The following is a 19,256-nucleotide window of genomic DNA, read 5'->3' on the forward strand; positions in this document are numbered from 1 at the left end:
GGCACTTCTTTCTTTTGGAGATGGTGAAAATGGATAATGCGATGTCCTTTGGCTTAAAACCGGATAGCCAAGGGAAATGCCAAAAGCTAGCATTTCGACCGTCAATACAGGAATGGAGCGATGCACCGACAGCCCCGAGCCCTCGGTGTAGCCGTAAAAGGCCGTCGGCCTCGAGCCCTCGGCGTAGCCGTGAAAAGCCGTCGGCGTAGACTACGCCGAGGGCCACCGCTGGCGTAGCTCCTCGGCAGAAGTCCCCCTCAGCGGAGACACGTGGGCCCTCGGCATAGACCGTGTACGCCAAAGGTCAGGTCTAGCCCTCCGCTTAGGCTGGTGGGTCCACGTCGTCCGTTAACGGACGTTGATGTTACGCCGATGGCTAGGCCCTTGGCGTAGGCTGCGACGTGGCGCGAGTAGGGGACCTGGTCAGTGGCTACGTCGATGGTCAGGCCCTCGGCATAGGCGGCGACCTGGCCGGCCCATACGCCGACTTTTGGCCGTCGGCGCCTTGCGCCATTCTTGTAGTGTGTCACCAATGGTGACCTCAATCGTCACGTAGAAAAGATCCATATCCTCCTCAGTGCAAGGGTTCTCATTGCCCACCCATGCTTTGGTCAGTCCTTCCGCTCGAACCAAGGCCAACAAAAACGGAGGGCGATAGCGAATTTATCCAAGTCAAGAACATCCAAGCCGCCTAGGGAGAGCGGGTGGCAAAGCTTCTTCCTGTCGAGTTTGCATTTTCCTCCCAGTGCCTTATCCATATATACCCGCACACAAAAAAAACTCGTAAAATTGAGGAAGACGCGCCATGCGACCCGGTGGAATGGTGAGTGGGTGAGGTGAAAAATTGCCAAGGAGGAGAGCACGGATTTGACAAAGGTAGTCCTTCCCGCAGCAGTGATGTTCCAAATTAGATGTCTAAGCGTATCCAGATATATCTGGGACAATTAGTTCGCGCCAGAGTGAGTAATAAACCCCTGCTGGTCATGTGATCCAAGCGAATTAAGCATCCGTAGAAAATTTGCCAGAATGGCACTTGTAAAGGAGTAGTAGCAATTAGCAACGGGTCACGGGGTGCTGAACTCGGTCTGTGTCAACATCAGTGTGTCACATGGCTCTTCAGACTTCAGAATTCAGGTAGATACGGCCAACGCAAGGCCGAATCAAAATGGAATCCTCGCCGCTTCGCCAGTACAGGTCGCCTGCCGGCCGGCGACCACAGCGTACATCGGTTTCAGAAGGGACCAAAGTGAGTAAGCACAGCTAAACGATCGAGCTTATTAGGCGGGCAGGGCCGATCTCGGCGTCGCACAGGCCGGGATGACAGGAACAGCGGTGGCCGGTAGGTGAGCTACCCTACAATAATGCTTTCCGAACAGCAACTGGATCGTCGCGTCTGCGGCCAAGGGCTGGAAAATGGCGTGCTCCGTCGTGGTCCTTCTGCTGCAGCTAGCAGGGCCGAGATCGACAGCTACTTCGGCCATTGCTAGCTTAGCTTCCATGCCCGGCCGGCACCATGCTCGAGCCCGTCCAAACACAGCATATATATATGGTTCATTTTGTCTCGATCATCAGTTAATCATTAGCATCAGTCCACCAGCCATGCAAGCAACCACATGCATGCATATTAGTTCAAGAGTTCAAGGTGAAATAGTTTGATCACCTATATTTGGTCATAGGATTACTCCTTCCGTTTCAAATTAATCGGCTCAGTTTTTTGTCTAGTTATGCATGTGCCTACACATTAAGAGTTAGAACGCGCGTGTCTAGATAAAATTGAATCAATTAATTTAGAACAAAATAAGTATTGAATTAATCTCGCAAGATTTAGAATGGTTTTGCACTTGCTGGCGAGTGCGATGCGAGCAGTGTGTCAGTAGCAAGCACGACTACACGCACGGACACAACTTAAGGTGGTGGTGGTGGTCGACCGTATTATGCAGATCGGCAGACAGAGACGATATATGGCACAAGTAGGAGAAATGCACAAGTGCTCGTGATCGATTATGCAGAATTGATGAATTGGAAAGAACTGTGCAGGAGATCCGGGACGTGGATTGCAGGGAATATATGTACTACTACCTGACAGGACAACGAGACACTGTTTTCTGAAACTTGCGATCGATCTGAGGTGGACGCCCACCATACTTTTTGAGGAGCTGACCGGACAGGAGATTGTAATGTATCCATCAGGTGTGTATGAGCATTGGTCTCTCGCTGTTTGTCACTGTTTATTCCGTTGCCTGTCAGTTTCAAACCCTGTAAATACTATTCAGTTTTAATTTCACACTGGTGCATATATGCTTATGAAATTATGCATATCTTTTTTTCAAAAAGAAGAATGGAAATATGTGCTTATAGCTTTACGTGTCGTTTTGACGGAGTTTACATGGTTTTAACTGAATTTATACTTCTCATATATAACTAACTTTATAGATGTTTCAATGAACTTCTGCGAATAGAGATTATGCTATATAAATGAATAGTCAAGTGGGACCAACGATTTCGGGCCTGAAAATGTTTGGACAGCTTCTTACTAAGGATGGTGCATGATGGTTTTTTCTTCACGGATGGTGTATGACTTGGCGGTGATGTGTGTTTCGTGGAACATGGCGTGGGTGACTTTTTTCGTCACGGCAAATGCGTGCTATGATATGGACTATGATGTGGCATTTCCATTAAAAGTTTTGTTCGTCACTTAATTATGATGATATAGGTCACGGTCCATTCGGCGACCCACCCATTCATCGAATATCTATTCCGGTGGCCTATTATATCGTGGCCCATTTATGTAAGGTCTGTTCCGGTGCCCATGTTCCTATATTTAGGCGCATTCATTTTTTAAATATAGTAGCTTGCTTATTTTTTCCCTATTTGACATCACATTCACATTCCGGCAACCATATACCCATTTTTAGAGGAGGTGACAAGAATTCACAGGAAATCACAAGGATTAATATCATCAGCTAACATCACATGTTCATAGTCCAATCCCTTAGAGATTTGCCACTTGTCACGGTTCTAACAAGCTAGGCCACAATTAGAACAATAAGTTTAGTATAAAATATAACAACAAGACATGAATTGCGGAGCTAAAATCAATTAATAAACATGCTATGATTCAAAACAACGTGCACATAAAAAATTATGGTACCCCTTCCGTTTTTTGTATACATATGGCCACAAATTCATATTCTAGGTACCTAGAAAACACAACTAACTAATAAATAACATTATGTGAAAATATCCTCGTGTTCTGAGTTAACTATGGCCTTACATTGATGCATTGTATACTTTTGATAGTGGTCTTATATATAAAAACAGAGAAAACATTATAAATAAATAATGACATGAGATTGTTTGTAGTGCTAACAACAATTATAACCCATCTATTATTCGAAACAGAACAAACACAATAAGCTTGGCGTAATAAACAAATAAAATATCGGACAAATGTCTGATAACAAGTAAAATAGGGTGAAAGGATCGTATGCCGCACCTAGAGGGGGGGGGGGGTGAATAGGTGCTAACCAATTTTTAGTTCTTTTTCAATTTAGGCTTGACACGAAAGGTAAATTCTCTAGATATGCAACTATGTGAGTTTACCTATATGACAAGGATATCAACTAAGCAAGGTATAGCTACGCAATAGGAGATAGAGTGGGATAGAGGTAACCGAGAGTGTAGCACGCGATGACACGGAGATGATTCCCGTAGTTCCCTTCCTTTGCAAGAAGGTACGTCTACGTTTGGAGGAGTGTGGTTGCTACGCAAGCCAAACCAACAGCCACGAAGGCTTCACTCGGATCTCCTGTGAGCAACGCCACGAAGGCCTAGCCCACTTCCACTAAGGGATTTCCTCGAGGCGGAAACCGGGCCTTTACAAAGTTCTTGGGGCACACATCCACAACCAAATTGGAGGCTCCCAAATCTGTAACAATACAACAATCAACAACAATACATCAACAACAAATCAACTAGGGAACCAAATAGGAACACTAGCATGAGATCCCTCAAACAAGAGAGGGGAAATGAAGAACGCTTCGGTGAGGATGTAGATCGGTGTCTTCTCCTTCGAATCCCCAAAGATCAAGAGCTTTGGTTGGGGGAGGAAGGAGATCTTGCAAATCTTGACTTTCTTGAGGTGGCTCTAATGGAGGTGGCTTGACAGATTTCTTGTGTAATGATTGAGCAAGCAACCAAGGTAGAAGAAGGGGGGTATTTATACCCCCTCTCGAAATTGAGCCGTTGTTGCTTCCGGGGGGCCGGATAATCCGGTGTAAGTAGGGCCGGATAATCCGCCCCCCGGATAATCCGGCCTTCGGGGCAAAACCGTGACATTATCCGGCCAAAAGTCCGGCCCCATGCCGGAGAAGCTTTTCTTCCGAGTCCTTAGCCAAAATCGAGGGGGCCGGATATTTCCAAAATATCCGGCCCGGATAATCCGGCCCTGGTACAATACCGGGACATTATCCGGCCAAATGTCCGGCCCCCCTACTGAGCTGCTTTTCCTCGAAGACTTAGCCAAAATCAGGGGGCCGGATATTTCAAGAATATCCGGCCCGGATTATCCGGCCTGGCCAAACTTTTCTTGTTATCTTTTGACAGACCGACCAAATCCAACACACGCAAATATGAAACTATGTAATCCCTGTACCACTTAATCAAACATTAGTGTATCACATATATTGACATCAAACACACAAAACAAAATGCAAGAGATGTTCTTTCAATCTCCCCTTTTTGGTGTTTGATGACAATATACGGATTTGCCAAGGAATCACAAATAGAGACAAGCATGATGGCAAGACATAGAGGCACTCCCCCTACATGTGTGCATATAAGTAATTTGCATTTGAATACAAATACACAACACATAGGAGTATGGTGCCTCAACATAAGAGATATCCAACATGAGCTCTAACAAAAGACATTGACACATATGAAGTTGAGATAGGAAGCAAGAAATCATACCCATGTGTAGATATATAATGCGGAGATATAGCATCACACACAATGTAATATCCTTGATCTCAACAAATAGAAATCCGAAAACCATAACAATGTCTCACACCACATAGCACATAGTTTTGAACGGCACACAAACAAACCAAATAGTTCAACAAAAAGGGGAACACAAGCAACATAAGAATGATAAACGCATATGCTTGTGCCCAAACCATGCAAATCCCCGGAGAATCCTAATAGAACACTTCTCCCCCTTTGGCATCGAGACGCCAAAAAGGGGACAAGCGCGATGCTACACGTCCCATGAGAATCACTCGGAGGCATCATCATCATCGGACTCGTATGGCACTTCCTCTTCTTCTTCTTCCTCATCAGTGTCAGGTGCATCCGGAGATCGGCGAGAGGTGTTGGACCTTTGAAGGCAATCATCAATATCACTCCATGGAACCCGTGCTGAGTGCCAACCACTGTAACCCTGATGAGCTGGAGGCTGAGGCGGGGGTCCTTGTTCACCACTAAGCTTGTGAAGAATAACCGCTCGAGTATGCTTAATCTCAGCACGCTCACGGCTAGCAGCATAGTTCTCCTTATGGATCTCAACATTCATGCAAAGGACATAGCGCTGGAACCAACTAAGCCGGGTCACTTGCTTCCTTATAGCTGGGACATCTTGATGACGAGCAGGAGCAAAGCCACTAGAACGAGCAGCACCCATGAAGGAGTCAGGAGCAGGAACAGCTGAAGAGACTGGCTTAACCTTGTAGGCCTTCTTGACATGGTGCTTCACCAACGGGTACCCACTCAAATCTTCACCAACCACAGACCACGCAGTTGTTGATGAGAAGCTCGGATGTAGGGAGCATAGGGTATGGAGGTCCGGGAGACCATGGCATCGTGGATCTCATGGAAGATAAAATCCATGATATCAAGAGTGAAGTTCCGATCCTCATTTCCATCACGAGCACACTTATAGCTGAGGTGCATAAGGTTCACAAGGACTCCTCGGATAGCATCATTGTTACCACCACTTGGGCAAATGGTAGACCGAAAGAACCGAAGCAGCTGATTGTAAATGGTAAGCAGCCCCTTAGTATAACCAATTTTCCCTGCTGAGGTATAGAGCCGTGCAAGAGCATTCTTATCTATCGGTTGTGGTCCATGAAGACGACGACCCCCTTCAACAGGAACTCCAAGAAAACCAGCAAACTGGCGAAGAGTGGCACCTGCAGTGAGAGGAGCCAGATCATCCATTCCATAGTGTGTTCCTCATCTTTCTTGATCGCCAAAGTGGCAAAGAATTGCTTCACCAAATCCGGGCTATAGTCACATTGAATCTTCATGATATCATGCAAACCCAACCTTCCAGCCTACCCGGATGGCATCTTCAAAGTGATCGTTTTCAGCCGGAATGTCCACATCAATAGCTTGCATGGGTCTCGGCTTCGTCATGGGCTCATATATGTCCTTGTAGATGAATTCCTGCTCAATGCACCAGAATTTCCTGCCCTCAATCTCTTCATCCCTTGGGACATCTTCATACCAGTTGTTCATGCGAAGGGCGGAATAGGAGACTGGGTCCATGGTCTTGTAGTTCTCCCTCGCTTCTTTGTTCTTCCGCCTTGAGGAGACGGACTTGCGAGGTGCATTGGTTGCAAACTCGTCACTTGATCGATCATGCCTCGAGCGTCTCCGACCACCCCGAGAAGCACCACCTGTGAGAAGCAAAGGCGGGTAGCAAAGGAAAGGTAATGCTCATAAGTCATGTAAGATACAATAATACACTCGAGAAGCATGCAAATAAGTCGGTACAAATCTAGACATGACAGATTGAAGCAAACTGCAGCGGCGATGAAGCTCCAGGCCGGATAATCCGGGGTCACCTAGGGGCGGATAATCCGGCCGGGCCGGATAATCCGGCCGGCTCGGGGGGTGGATAATCCGGCCCTTCGAGATGTGCAGATTTCCAATCAAAAACATGTCTAAGACTAGATCGGCCTCATAGCATGCAAGAGGAGTACACTACACACGATTTGGAACAACTAGACACCAAATCCACCAAGAAAATAGCACATATAAAACACAACATCTAGGGATAGAGATTGTGAATCATACCCACATCCATTGTGGAAACCGCTTGGAGGAGAAGGTAGCTAGGGAGGAGATCCACCCGATCCACCCAAGAACTCCGAGAGGGGGCGGATGGAGCGTCTCCGGCGAGGAGGAGAAGATCCGGCGGCCTTGAGAGGAGAAAGAGGAGAGGGGCGCGTGAGGGGCAGGTTCTGAACCGTTTTGCCCCTTGCGCCCTCGACCTCAACCCTTTCAAGGTCTGCCCAGGCCGGATAATCCGGCCCTAACTTAGGGCGGATAATCCGGCCGGGCCGGATATTCCGGGGTGGTCTGGGGCCGGATTATCCGGGGTTCTGGAAAATTCCAGAATCACCGGGAATCCGGCCCATCTTTCGTTGGTTATTTGCAATACCCATATATGACTTAATAAAGCATCATGTCACATATAAGGTGCAAATTTGCCAATAAGATTGAGCACCCTAGATCATCCGACCGAAAAACCTCAAACTCCAAGTTTTTACCAAACATGACAAATGAGCAAGATGGAAGTGGCTTATTGGAGAGATTAGGCTTAGGTTTAGAGGGTTCAAACTCGTTAATGGTACATGATCACTCAAGTTTGCAAGATATGAGCAAATAAGGCCAAACTTGAGTGATTTCCCATAAGAACATGGAGTTGTCAAATAAGAGGCAATAAGATCCAAATAACTCCAACTCTTCACAAAGAAGAGTGTGGTGGCCTAGACCACCATATATGAGTGTTGTGGCATGGCACCGCGAAGATATATCTTGGGTCCAAGCCACTACTCATCATTGAAGCTCACATATCAACATATGATATAAAGAGAATGATTTTTTAATGTTGGCATTATGGGGGGAGGGATAGCTCAATAATTTAAACCGCACTCCCCTATTTCCATGCCCACATCTAAACCAAATGAAGTTTTGAGACGAAAGTGTGTTTGCAAGATGGTCAAGCTATACTCCTTGAATCAATGATATTTAGCTCATTCCTCAAATAAGAGAACCTTGCTTCATCAAGAGGCTTCGTGAATATATCGGCAAGTTGATCTTTGGTAGGAACATAGATAAGCTCAATATCACCCCGAGCAACATGATCCCTAATGAAATGATTCCGGATCTCAATATGCTTCGTTCTTGAATGTTGCACCGGATTATAGGCAATCTTGATGGCACTTTCATTGTCACATAATAGAGGCACTTTGTCACAAATGACACCGTATTCCTTTAAAGTTTGCCTCATCCATAACAATTGAGTGCATCCACTTGCGGCGGCAACATATTCGGCTTCGGCGGTGGAGAGAGATATACAATTTTGCTTCTTAGAAGACCAACACACCAAGGACCTACCAAGGAATTGGCAAGCCCCGGAAGTTGATTTCCTATCATCCTTGTCACCCGCCCAATCCGCATCGGTATAACCATTGAGAATAAAACTTGAGCCTTTGGGGTACCAAATACCATATCTTGGGGTATCAACCAAATATCGAAAGATTCTTTTGAGAGCCATCATGTGGCTCTCTTTAGGAGAAGCTTGATACCTTGCACACACACCAACACTCAACACTATGTCCGGTCTAGATGCACAAAGGTAAAGCAAGGATCCAATCATGGAGCGATATACCTTTTGATCCACCTCTTTACCATTGGGATCTAGTGCAAGATGACATTTGGTAACCATAGGAGTGGCCACACCTTTCATCTCGGTCATCTTGAACCTCTTGAGCATGTCTTGGAGATATTTTGCTTGGTTGATGAAAGTTCCTTCCCTCAATTGCTTGATCTCAAAACCAAGGAAGAACTTCATCTCTCCCATCATAGACATCTCAAACCTATCGGTCATAAGCTTTGAAAATTCATCATTGAAAGCTTTGTTAGTAGATCCAAATATAATATCATCAACATATAATTGGCAAACGAAAAGCTCCCCATTGACCCTCTTAGTAAAAAGAGTGGGGTCGATTAGCCCAACATCAAACCCACGGTCTACCAACAATTCCTTAAGGTGCTCGTACCAAGCTCTAGGAGCTTGTTTGAGACCATAAAGTGCTTTATCAAGCTTGTAGACATGGTTAGGAAAGTTGAGATCCTCGAACCCCGGGGTTGCTTAACATAAACCTCTTCATGCAAAGGACCATTAAGAAAAGCACTTTTCACATCCATTTGTTGTAATTTAAAGTTATGATGCGAGGCATAAGCAAGAAGGATACGGATGGACTCAAGGCGAGCCACGGGAGCATAGGTTTCTCCAAAGTCAATACCCTCCACTTGAGAGAACCCTTGAGCCACCAATCTTGCCTTGTTCCTCACAACATTTCCAAACTCATCTTGCTTGTTCTTGAAAATCCATTTAGTGCCTATAACATTGCGGCACTCTTTAGGCTTCTTTACTAGAGTCCACACTTTGTTGCGCTTGAAGTTGTTGAGTTCTTCATGCATAGCTTCCAACCAATCCGAATCTTCAAGGGCTTCAAATACTTTCTTGGGTTCCACTAAGGAGATATATGCATGATGATGGCTAAAGTTTGCCAATTGCCTTCTTGTGGAAACCTTTGCCCTAACATCACCAAGAACCTTGTCATGAGTGTGTCCACGTAGCTCGAGGTTCCTATCTCTTCTTGCTAGACGACGGGCCTCGATCTCCTCCTTGGTCTTTCTAGGCCTTGGAGGTGTCACTTGATCAACTTGATCATTTGGGTCCCCGTCTTGACCTTGAACTTGAGCTTCCTCAATTGCTTGGGGTTGCTCAATCTCATGTGCTTGATCTTGAACAATGTTCGGAGAAGGGCAAGAGTTGATTGGTTCCTCATTGGAGGCATTGTGAGTGATAGGTTGATCTTGACCTTGATCTTGTCCTTGATCTTGCACATAAGAGGGAGAGTCTTGTTCTTGTTCTTGGGTTGGTGCACCATTTGCTTCACTAGGTAAGGTTTGTTGATGTTGAGAAGATGAGGGCTCCACCGTGGTAGAGCATAGTTCTTCCCGAGACGCCACACCGTGTCCCTCAATGGGGCGGAAAAATCCCACACCCATTCTTACTATGGCATCTTGAGGTATTTCATCACCTCGCACAAACATCAACTTGCCCCACTTGGGAGCCATCATTTTCTTCGAACTTCACACTACAAGATTCAATGATAATCCTGGAGGACACATCAAAGATTCTATAAGTGTGAGATTCGGCACCGTAACCAACAAATATACCCTCCAAAGCTTTAGGAGCGAATTTAGATAAACGAACTCCTTTGATTTTGTAGAAACACTTACACCCGAACACCTTGAAGTATGAGATATTAGGCTTGTTCCCGGTGAGTATTTCATATGGAGTCTTGTTCAAGCCCTTGCGGAGATAGAGCCGGTTGGAGGAGTGACAAGCGGTGGAGATGGCTTCGGCCCAAAAGTTATAGCGAGATTTATACTCCGCCATCATAGACCTTGCCATATCCATAAGAGTCCGGTTCTTCCTCTCCGCAACACCATTTTGTTGAGGGGTGTAAGCAGCGGAATATTGATGACGAATCCCCTCATCACTAAGAAAATCATTGAGTGTGTAGTTCTTGAACTCGGAGCCGTTGTCACTTCTTATTGCCATAATGAGGAGGTTGTGTTGGCGTTGCACCTCGGTAGCAAAGTCAATGAATATTTGTTGAGTCTCATCTTTCGTCTTGAGAAAATAGACCCAAGTGTATCTTGAGTAGTCATCGACAATCACCAAGCAATGTTTCTTCGCACCAAGACTTGCATGAGTAACGGGACCAAAGAGATCCACATGAAGGAGCTCCAAGATCCTCTTGGAAGAGATAATGGTCTTGCTTGGATGCGGAGAGTCATGCATTTTGCCTTCAACACAAGCCCTACAAACACGATCTTTGGCAAAAGACACATTTTCCATTAGTCCCACAATATGGTTCCCCTTGTGAAGACTTTGCAAAGTTCTCATGTTGAAATGGGCTAGGCGGCGATGCCACAACCAACCCACGTCCGCCTTTCCGAATAGGCACATCGCACTTGACGTGGTGGCCCCCGAAAAGTCCACCACATACAAGTTGTGTTCGCGATACCCAACGAATGCGACTTTTAGAGTCTTGCTCCACAAGAGGACCACAATATCATTATCAATAAAGACGGCGAAACCCATCTTGCCAAGGGCGGAAACGGAAAGCAAATTGTAACCAAGGGTTTTGACAAGCATGACATCCACAAGAGTAATGTTGTGTGCAACCACAACCTTGCCAAAACCCAATACCTCGGATGTAGAATTATCGCCAAAGGAGACGGTGATATCATTAATGTTAGGCCTCAACTCCTTGACGAGGTTCTTGCCGCCGGTCATATGACTTGTACATCCACTATCAAGTACCCATTTTGAACCTCCGGCGGCATAGTCCTCGGAGGATTTAGCCATGAGGCAACTTTCTTCCTCCACAAGGATGACCTCATTGGGGGATTCACTTGGTGATGAAGAGTTAGTGGAGAGGGAGGCAAGAGCAACCAATCCATTGGAAGATGCATCTTCTTCATCATCAACATCATCATCCCCTGGAGGTATACTCTTCTTGAGTTGATAGCACGATAGATGTGTCCAAGGAGGACCTTGCCATGAAGCAATGTGCATTCTTGATAGGAGGGTTCTCATTGGGAGATTCAAAGAGGGATGAAGAGGGTATGTTGGTGGTGACAATGGCGGCCAATTCCTTTGAGCTTTCTTCATCTTCATCACCACTAGAACTTTCAACTTCATCTGAAGAGTATTCTTCCCTTGTTACTAGCACAACTCTTGAGGGCCTCTTGCCCTTCTTGGTCTTGTTGTTGTAGAACTTCTTGTTGGGGGCTTTTGAATACTTGCCCTTGGTGTCCTTGCTCTTGTCCTTGGGAATGAGCCTTCCATTATGAAGCTCTCTATTTTCATAGGGGCATTCGGCAATGAAGTGGCGCTTGTCATCACAATTGTAGCAAGATCTTGTCTTTGGACCAAAGCTAGTGAAACCACTTTTGTTGTTCCTCTTGATGTTGTCTTCCTTGGCCTTGGAGGGATCAACCCAAAAGGATTTTGCATGGAAGGCCATGTGATCATGGTAGTGGCATTGCAAATCTTCCGGATAGGACATACTCCAAGATGCCCTATAAGATTCTTGAGGAATCACTTCTTCACCGGAGTTGACCACCAAGGCAAGATTGGAACCTTTTGCCATTCCAAGAGCACGATTGCGAGAATCATGAGAGGTTTCTTCAAGCACCTTGAGAGCTTGCATCTCGTGCACGACTTGTTGAGAAGTAAGAGAGGAATAGCATTCCCTTCCCACAAGAGTCTTGACATCAATGGGAACAAATGGCATCATGCATTCAATGTACTTCTCCTTGATCCAAGAGTCATTGATGTGGGTGGCACCAATAAGCCGGAAGGCATTGGCAACGGTGAGAAGTCTTCCATACATGAGTTCATGATCTTCATCCGGTAGCCTCAAGAATCCTTCGGCTTTATTCTTAAGAGCATTATACTTGTTCCTCCTTGTGCTCTCACTACCAATGCAACTAGCGGCCAAGCCGTCCCAAGCTTCCTTGGCGGTGGTGAAGTCCCGGACCCGATGCAATTCCGGAGTCCCCACACTAGTTTGAATCATGTGAAGGGCGGTGTTGTTGAGTTGACTATCAACGACTTCTCTTCTAGTCAACTTGTCGGGGTTGTATGGCTTGAAGCCCTCCATGATGATTCTCCATAGTTCATTTGAGGCACTACAAACATGAGAGCGGAACTCAAATTGCCAAGTATCGAAATTATCAACGGAAAACTTAGGTGGGTCACCCCTAATGTTCAAATGAGGCATGGGAACCGGTATATCGAGTGATTGGAAAGGTGGAGGTACTCGATTGTAGCTCTCACTTTCACTAGTTCCCTTGGGAGATGCACTTGTAGCTTTGATAGTGTTTAAGTTGTCACCTTCCACGGGTTTGGTAGATGAGGGTAAGTCCGAAGCCTCTCCATCATCTAACGCACCCGTGTCTTTTACCTCTACACTAGGTGCCTTGGGTAGGGCCGGAGCCAATAGCTCGGCAATCATCTTTTTCATGCTTTCCATTTGGGCTTCCATGGAGGACTTCAATGAATTGAAGTCTTCCACGGAGACCGTCCGGGCGGCCCCTACCAAGGGCACCTCGTCCGAGCATACTCTTAGGCGGTTAAGCCCGAAATAAGAGCCGAGGCTCGATACCAATTGAAAGGATCGTATGCCGCACCTAGAGGGGGGGGTGAATAGGTGCTAACCAATTTTTAGTTCTTTTTCAATTTAGGCTTGACACGAAAGGTAAATTCTCTAGATATGCAACTATGTGAGTTTACCTATATGACAAGGATATCAACTAAGCAAGGTATAGCTACGCAATAGGAGATAGAGTGGGATAGAGGTAACCGAGAGTGTAGCACGCGATGACACGGAGATGATTCCCGTAGTTCCCTTCCTTTGCAAGAAGGTACGTCTACGTTTGGAGGAGTGTGGTTGCTACGCAAGCCAAACCAACAGCCACGAAGGCTTCACTCGGATCTCCCGTGAGCAACGCCACGAAGGCCTAGCCCACTTCCACTAAGGGATTTCCTCGAGGCGGAAACCGGGCCTTTACAAAGTTCTTGGGGCACACATCCACAACCAAATTGGAGGCTCCCAAATCTGTAACAATACAACAATCAACAACAATACATCAACAACAAATCAACTAGGGAACCAAATAGGAACACTAGCATGAGATCCCTCAAACAAGAGAGGGGAAATGAAGAACGCTTCGGTGAGGATGTAGATCGGTGTCTTCTCCTTCGAATCCCCAAAGATCAAGAGCTTTGGTTGGGGGAGGAAGGAGATCTTGCAAATCTTGACTTTCTTGAGGTGGCTCTAATGGAGGTGGCTTGACAGATTTCTTGTGTAATGATTGAGCAAGCAACCAAGGTAGAAGAAGGGGGTATTTATACCCCCTCTCGAAATTGAGCCGTTGTTGCTTCCGGGGGGCCGGATAATCCGGTGTAAGTAGGGCCGGATAATCCGCCCCCCCCGGATAATCCGGCCTTCGGGGCAAAACCGTGACATTATCCGGCCAAAAGTCCGGCCCCATGCCAGAGAAGCTTTTCTTCCAGTCCTTAGCCAAAATCGAGGGGGCCGGATATTTCCAAAATATCCGGCCCGGATAATCCGGCCCTGGTACAATACCGGGACATTATCCGGCCAAATGTCCGGCCCCCCTACTGAGCTGCTTTTCCTCGAAGACTTAGCCAAAATCAGGGGGCCGGATATTTCAAGAATATCCGGCCCGGATTATCCGGCCTGGCCAAACTTTTCCTGTTATCTTTTGACAGACCGACCAAATCCAACACACGCAAATATGAAACTATGTAATCCCTGTACCACTTAATCAAACATTAGTGTATCACATATATTGACATCAAACACACAAAACAAAATGCAAGAGATGTTCTTTCATAGGGGACACATAGTTTATCAGCATGATGGCATGTATCACAAAAGATTTGCAGGAGAGTATACATAGCGACGCCCACATATCGATGGGCCATAGGATAGAGGATCGCTCCACACATTTCCAGCCTCATGTCGACTCTCTGTGGCAAGTTTTTTGTTTGCACATTTCCAATTGTAACGTTCGGATATGACTTCCCAACATAAAATTTTCACCTTTGTGGTTGGCACGACAACATAGCTACAAATAGCTATGTTGTCATGCCAAACCCCGCACTATTATGAAAATTCAGGGTCAAAATAAAATTACGAAAAGTTGTGATGGAGCATGGACTCACCTACACCCCCGCGCAATTTGAAGTTTCTCTTTTTTGCTTCTCCCAAACTAAAATTGTATACATTCTTGAAAAAGATTAGGTGAAAGGTACAATATAATGTGGATTTACCCTAAATAAAGTTAATTTTATAAACTTAAATATTTTAAAATAATATTGTATTCATATAAGTATCATTATATATATTTACATGGTATAAAAAAATTACAACTATTTTCTCCACATCAGTTCTAATTTTCAGCGACCTACAAAGTTTCTAGTATATATTTTATTTTATTTGAGAAAATAAATAAGAGACTTTGTTATAAAGTGAGAATGGTTAGCCAACAAGGATATTGGTGCATGTATGTACATCTTATATATAGGGGTGTGTATGGACTGTCCCTGTTTAAAAAAGCAAAATCAAAAAATTACAAGATAACATGGATTGTTATCTAATCCATCTTTTAGTATATACTCCCTCTCTTTCATATTAGTTGTCGCTAATTTACAGCAACAACTAATTTAGAATGCTGCAAATAATTGACTAAATTCTCCACCTACAACAATACCAAATGAACTATATATACCTAAAAATATGAACTAGCTCAATTAAAAATATCTCTTTTATCTCTAGTATGTGGTGCACTATATACATATACCAAATTCCAACACCAAACACTAGACTTCTTTTTTACTAGCATCCTAGCATGAAAGGAACCGATCTTAAACTCAACTAAGTACATCATATGCTACTACATCACTGTCAACTCCTATAAGAGTGTCACCAGAAGGCCAAGGACACCGCACTCCATAGTGGCTACAAATCAGGGCTTTTGCTTCAGTGTCTCCCCCCTTTTCAAACTTTAGCCCCATGTGGATGGTAGGATCTCCCGATACCCTTTCATGGGATAACTTATCCCTTCAACTTTAGTGGTTGAGAGGGGGAGGGAGGACACGGAAGCACACCTCATTCCTCCCACCCAACTTAGGAACGCCTCGCTGAGGAGAATCTACCGTATGATCGAGCAGTAGGAATAACATATATACATCTCATGGCATGATACATCTACAACAAGTTGTCGTAGTTGTAGTGCTCCTCCTTCAGCCCTAGGTCCCTCAGCACCTCGTCGCACTTGTCCCCGCCATCAATTCTCGAACCTGCCGCCCATAGGCCGTCGCTGAGGTGCTGACTGAAGTCTAGGATACTATCATAGTTCAGCAGCGGCGGCATGCTGGAGAAGGCGTCGATGCTGAGGCACTGTAGGTCGTGGGAAGACGACGGTAGCTCGTAATGGTGGCTGACAAGGGAGGGGAACGGCGCCGGAGGAGAGTGGTAATCCGGATTATTGTGGCACATGGAGGAGCTGGCGTAGTTGTATCCCTTCACGGCAGCGTCGCGGAGGACCTCCTGCTCGCTGTCCATGGCGGACTCGGTGTCTGTTTTATTCTTGTGGATAACTCTGCACAGCACCCAATCTTCCTGCACAAATAAAATTCAGATAAGACAATCCATGTTAACATTGCAGATTTATTTGAGACTCAAGTGAGATCAGATGCAGATAACGTTTAATTAGTTGCATGATATTTCTTTTAGTAGCAATTGGCAATTAAGTAAGACTACCTTGGGAGGGGAGTGGGGGTTCTCGATGCGGAACTCGTGCATGACCCAACTGGACTTAGTGCCGTTGGGGGCTCGGCCATGGTGGAAGACAAGTGTCTTCCGCATGCCCGCGATGGCGGCGCGGCTGGACGATGATGACGACCTATGATTGCGGATGACGCGGTCCTTTCCGGTGGCCTTCCAGTAGCCGGACTTGGTGGCCCGGTTTTTTCGCAGCCCCGTCGCGTACTTGCAGTCGCGGAAGCTGAAGAAGTACCACTCGTTCGTGCTCAGCTTCGCCACATCTGCATAGGGATCAGATAGTGAAATTTGAATGGAGGTCGACCGAGGATTCTCGAAGTGTGTATGAAAACGGTGTTCTTAAAAACAAAGCATGCAATTGTCCATTTTAATTAGGAAAATATGAGTACGGAATTTCAAAATAGTGGGGAAGTAGCTACGGTTCGATGATTGTAAATGTTTTTGCAACACCTGGCCGGCTAAGAAACTATGAGTACGAAATTCAAAACATTGGGGGAGTAGTTATGGTTCTATGATTGTAAATGTTTCGCAACACCTGCTTAAAAATATATATGAGGATAACAATAAAAAAGGTCATATGTATCGATTGATGCAGAGACCGGACTGCCCCTTTTCGAAAAACAATACTATTTAGAAAGGTAATGCTTGTAATGGTAGCCCACTTAAAATCTTAATGGGAAACTTGTGCTAGAAGCAACACCGCGTTACTCGATTTGCATAGCAGATGATATTCATACCTAAACATACGTACATGATCCGTGCAATGTTGATTAATCAGTACGTAGTAGAGATAACATTTTTTTGATAAAGTAGAGATAACACAATAATCGGTGCGTGTGTGCTAAGCTAATAAAACGCGCTTGCGTGCTAAGTTAATCATTCCATCGATTGTAGGTGAATTAATTAGGAGATGCAAATGCAGTGACTTGTTGGAGAGCGACTAGCGTACGTACGTACTCCACTTACTAATCCTCATGGAGAGCAGACATAGAACGAGTAACAGTGGTGCTAATTTGCCAATTACTAATTAACAGACCTGGTAGCTCCCATGGCTCGTGGACGTGCAGATCCACATCGATCATGGTCCCAGCGGGGGAGGCGCCGGCGAAGCGGCGGCTGGTCACCTTGTTGTGCAGGTAGTGGCACACCAGCTCCTCGTCACTCGGGTAGAACCGGAACCCTGGCGGCAGCCTCGTCTCGATGTCCCTCAGCCCCATATGCTCTTATGTATCTGTCCCTAAAACCTCCTCCTCCACTCTCTGCAACCTCTAGTTTGTAGTGAGAGATGTGTATGGGTGAGAGATATTCTGATGCCTATACGAAATGAACACAGCACCTAGACCAAGCTAGATAGATAGCTGCAGAGATCAAGAGGAGAAGACGATCGAGAGAGATGAAGGTAGATAGCTAGGGAGCAAGAATTTGGCAGGGCAAATCTATATCTACGTTGATGTAGCTTGAGAGGTTGTTGATATGGTATGAGGTTGGGAGGTGAGCAGAAAGGAAATATATAGCTTGGCTCTGCCGGAACCCGGAGGATTAATCTTAATTGTATGAAGCTAATAAGAAGAATCGTAGGGGAGCAAGCAACCAGGCCGGGAGTCCGGGGTGGTACAGGAGGAAGTGAGCCTGAGCAGCTATAGCTAGCTAGCACGACGTTGCAATCTCTATCAACCTCTGCATCGGCCTGAGAAGCTGACGAGGATACGGCTGGAGCAATGGTGTATTAACTCGCACTGGTATGCTCCCCTGCCTCTGCTGCTGTCCCATCACCGGAGCAGAGGGGAGCGGAGGCAGGCCGGGAGCGCGCGCTGGACGTGGAGGGGAGAGAGATGGAGACAAGAACCTGTGGGCGGCTATCTTCGCTCCAATGCTGAACTCGGGAGATGACGGTGGACTATTGCCTATATAGCTAGGTAGATAGAAGAGGAGAAGATAGTGGGGAAGGAGGAGATCGAGGCCGGAAAGGAAGCTCAACCCAACAGAAGTGCAATGCACCGGGTCAACTTTTATCAAATTTATCGCACAGAGCCGACCATTTAAATTTTCTTCGAGATGTAGCTTTATCTCACCATTTCATACAACTTCCGTGTTCGATTTTGACATTCGTAGATGACTAGATCTACAACTTCATACAGTGTACTAGGGAGATATAGATGTACTCGTTTCCCAATGTAAAAATGGAAAACCACAAACACGGAAGTTGTGTGCAACGGTGAGATGAAGCAACTCCTCAAAGGAAATTTCAAATTGCCGAACGTACGTGATGAATTTGACAAAAATTGTCCAAAACATCTTCAAAGGGAACACAAATAGACATTCAAAGGCTCGGCGGAATTAAGAACTTATCACGTGAATGGATTTGCAACGGCAAGACACAACTTTTTCGTGTAGAGCTTATGTCGAAACAAAGAACCATTTTGTAGATTGGAGGAGGATTAAAATTATCTAGATTAGACACAAGGTTACCTAATATGCTCATATATATGGTTGGAGCCAAGAAGGGACCACTGTTTCGCTCACCCGAGCTTGCACACAAAGGAACCATGGAATCGAGCATGTCTGGTGGGCTAGCTTTTACTTGCATCCGGGCTGCTTTAAGAAACGTGTTGTGCAGGAAATCTTTTCCTTTGCGGCCTACAAAACATCGGGTTTCTAGCTGAGTGGATGCGATAAACGGCTTGCAACCAACCAATCAGCACTACAGAAATGGCGACGTACGCCGAGGGCTGTGGCATACGCCGACGGCCAAATGTCGGGGCCATCGGCGTATGGCCCGGCACGGCC

General features: G+C 45.7%; 1 protein-coding gene across 1 annotated transcript; it reads right to left on the reverse strand.

The window, feature by feature from the left end:
* Positions 1-15,871: 15,871 nt before the first annotated feature.
* On the reverse strand, positions 15,872-17,927 carry LOC124688815 (NAC domain-containing protein 21/22-like). Its single transcript, XM_047222441.1, has 3 exons — positions 17,506-17,927; positions 16,449-16,732; positions 15,872-16,307 (listed from the first exon to the last, which is right to left on the reverse strand). Exons 1-3 carry the CDS (start codon positions 17,684-17,686, stop codon positions 15,894-15,896), a joined length of 879 nt encoding a protein of 292 aa, XP_047078397.1. The 5' UTR covers positions 17,687-17,927; the 3' UTR covers positions 15,872-15,893.
* Positions 17,928-19,256: the final 1,329 nt, after the last annotated feature.

Source organism: Lolium rigidum, chromosome 2, assembly GCF_022539505.1.
Source record: "Lolium rigidum isolate FL_2022 chromosome 2, APGP_CSIRO_Lrig_0.1, whole genome shotgun sequence".
Taxonomy (NCBI): domain Eukaryota; kingdom Viridiplantae; phylum Streptophyta; class Magnoliopsida; order Poales; family Poaceae; genus Lolium; species Lolium rigidum.

Excerpts from the sequence above, each read along its gene's own strand:
- LOC124688815 (XM_047222441.1), bottom strand. The coding sequence starts at position 17,686 with ATGGGGCTGAGGGACATCGAGACGAGGCTGCCGCCAGGGTTCCGGTTC. Across the intron at positions 16,733-17,505 it reads CGAGCCATGGGAGCTACCAG|ATGTGGCGAAGCTGAGCACG; the intron begins GTCTGTTAATTA and ends ATCCCTATGCAG. Across the intron at positions 16,308-16,448 it reads ACCCCCACTCCCCTCCCAAG|GAAGATTGGGTGCTGTGCAG; the intron begins GTAGTCTTACTT and ends TTATTTGTGCAG.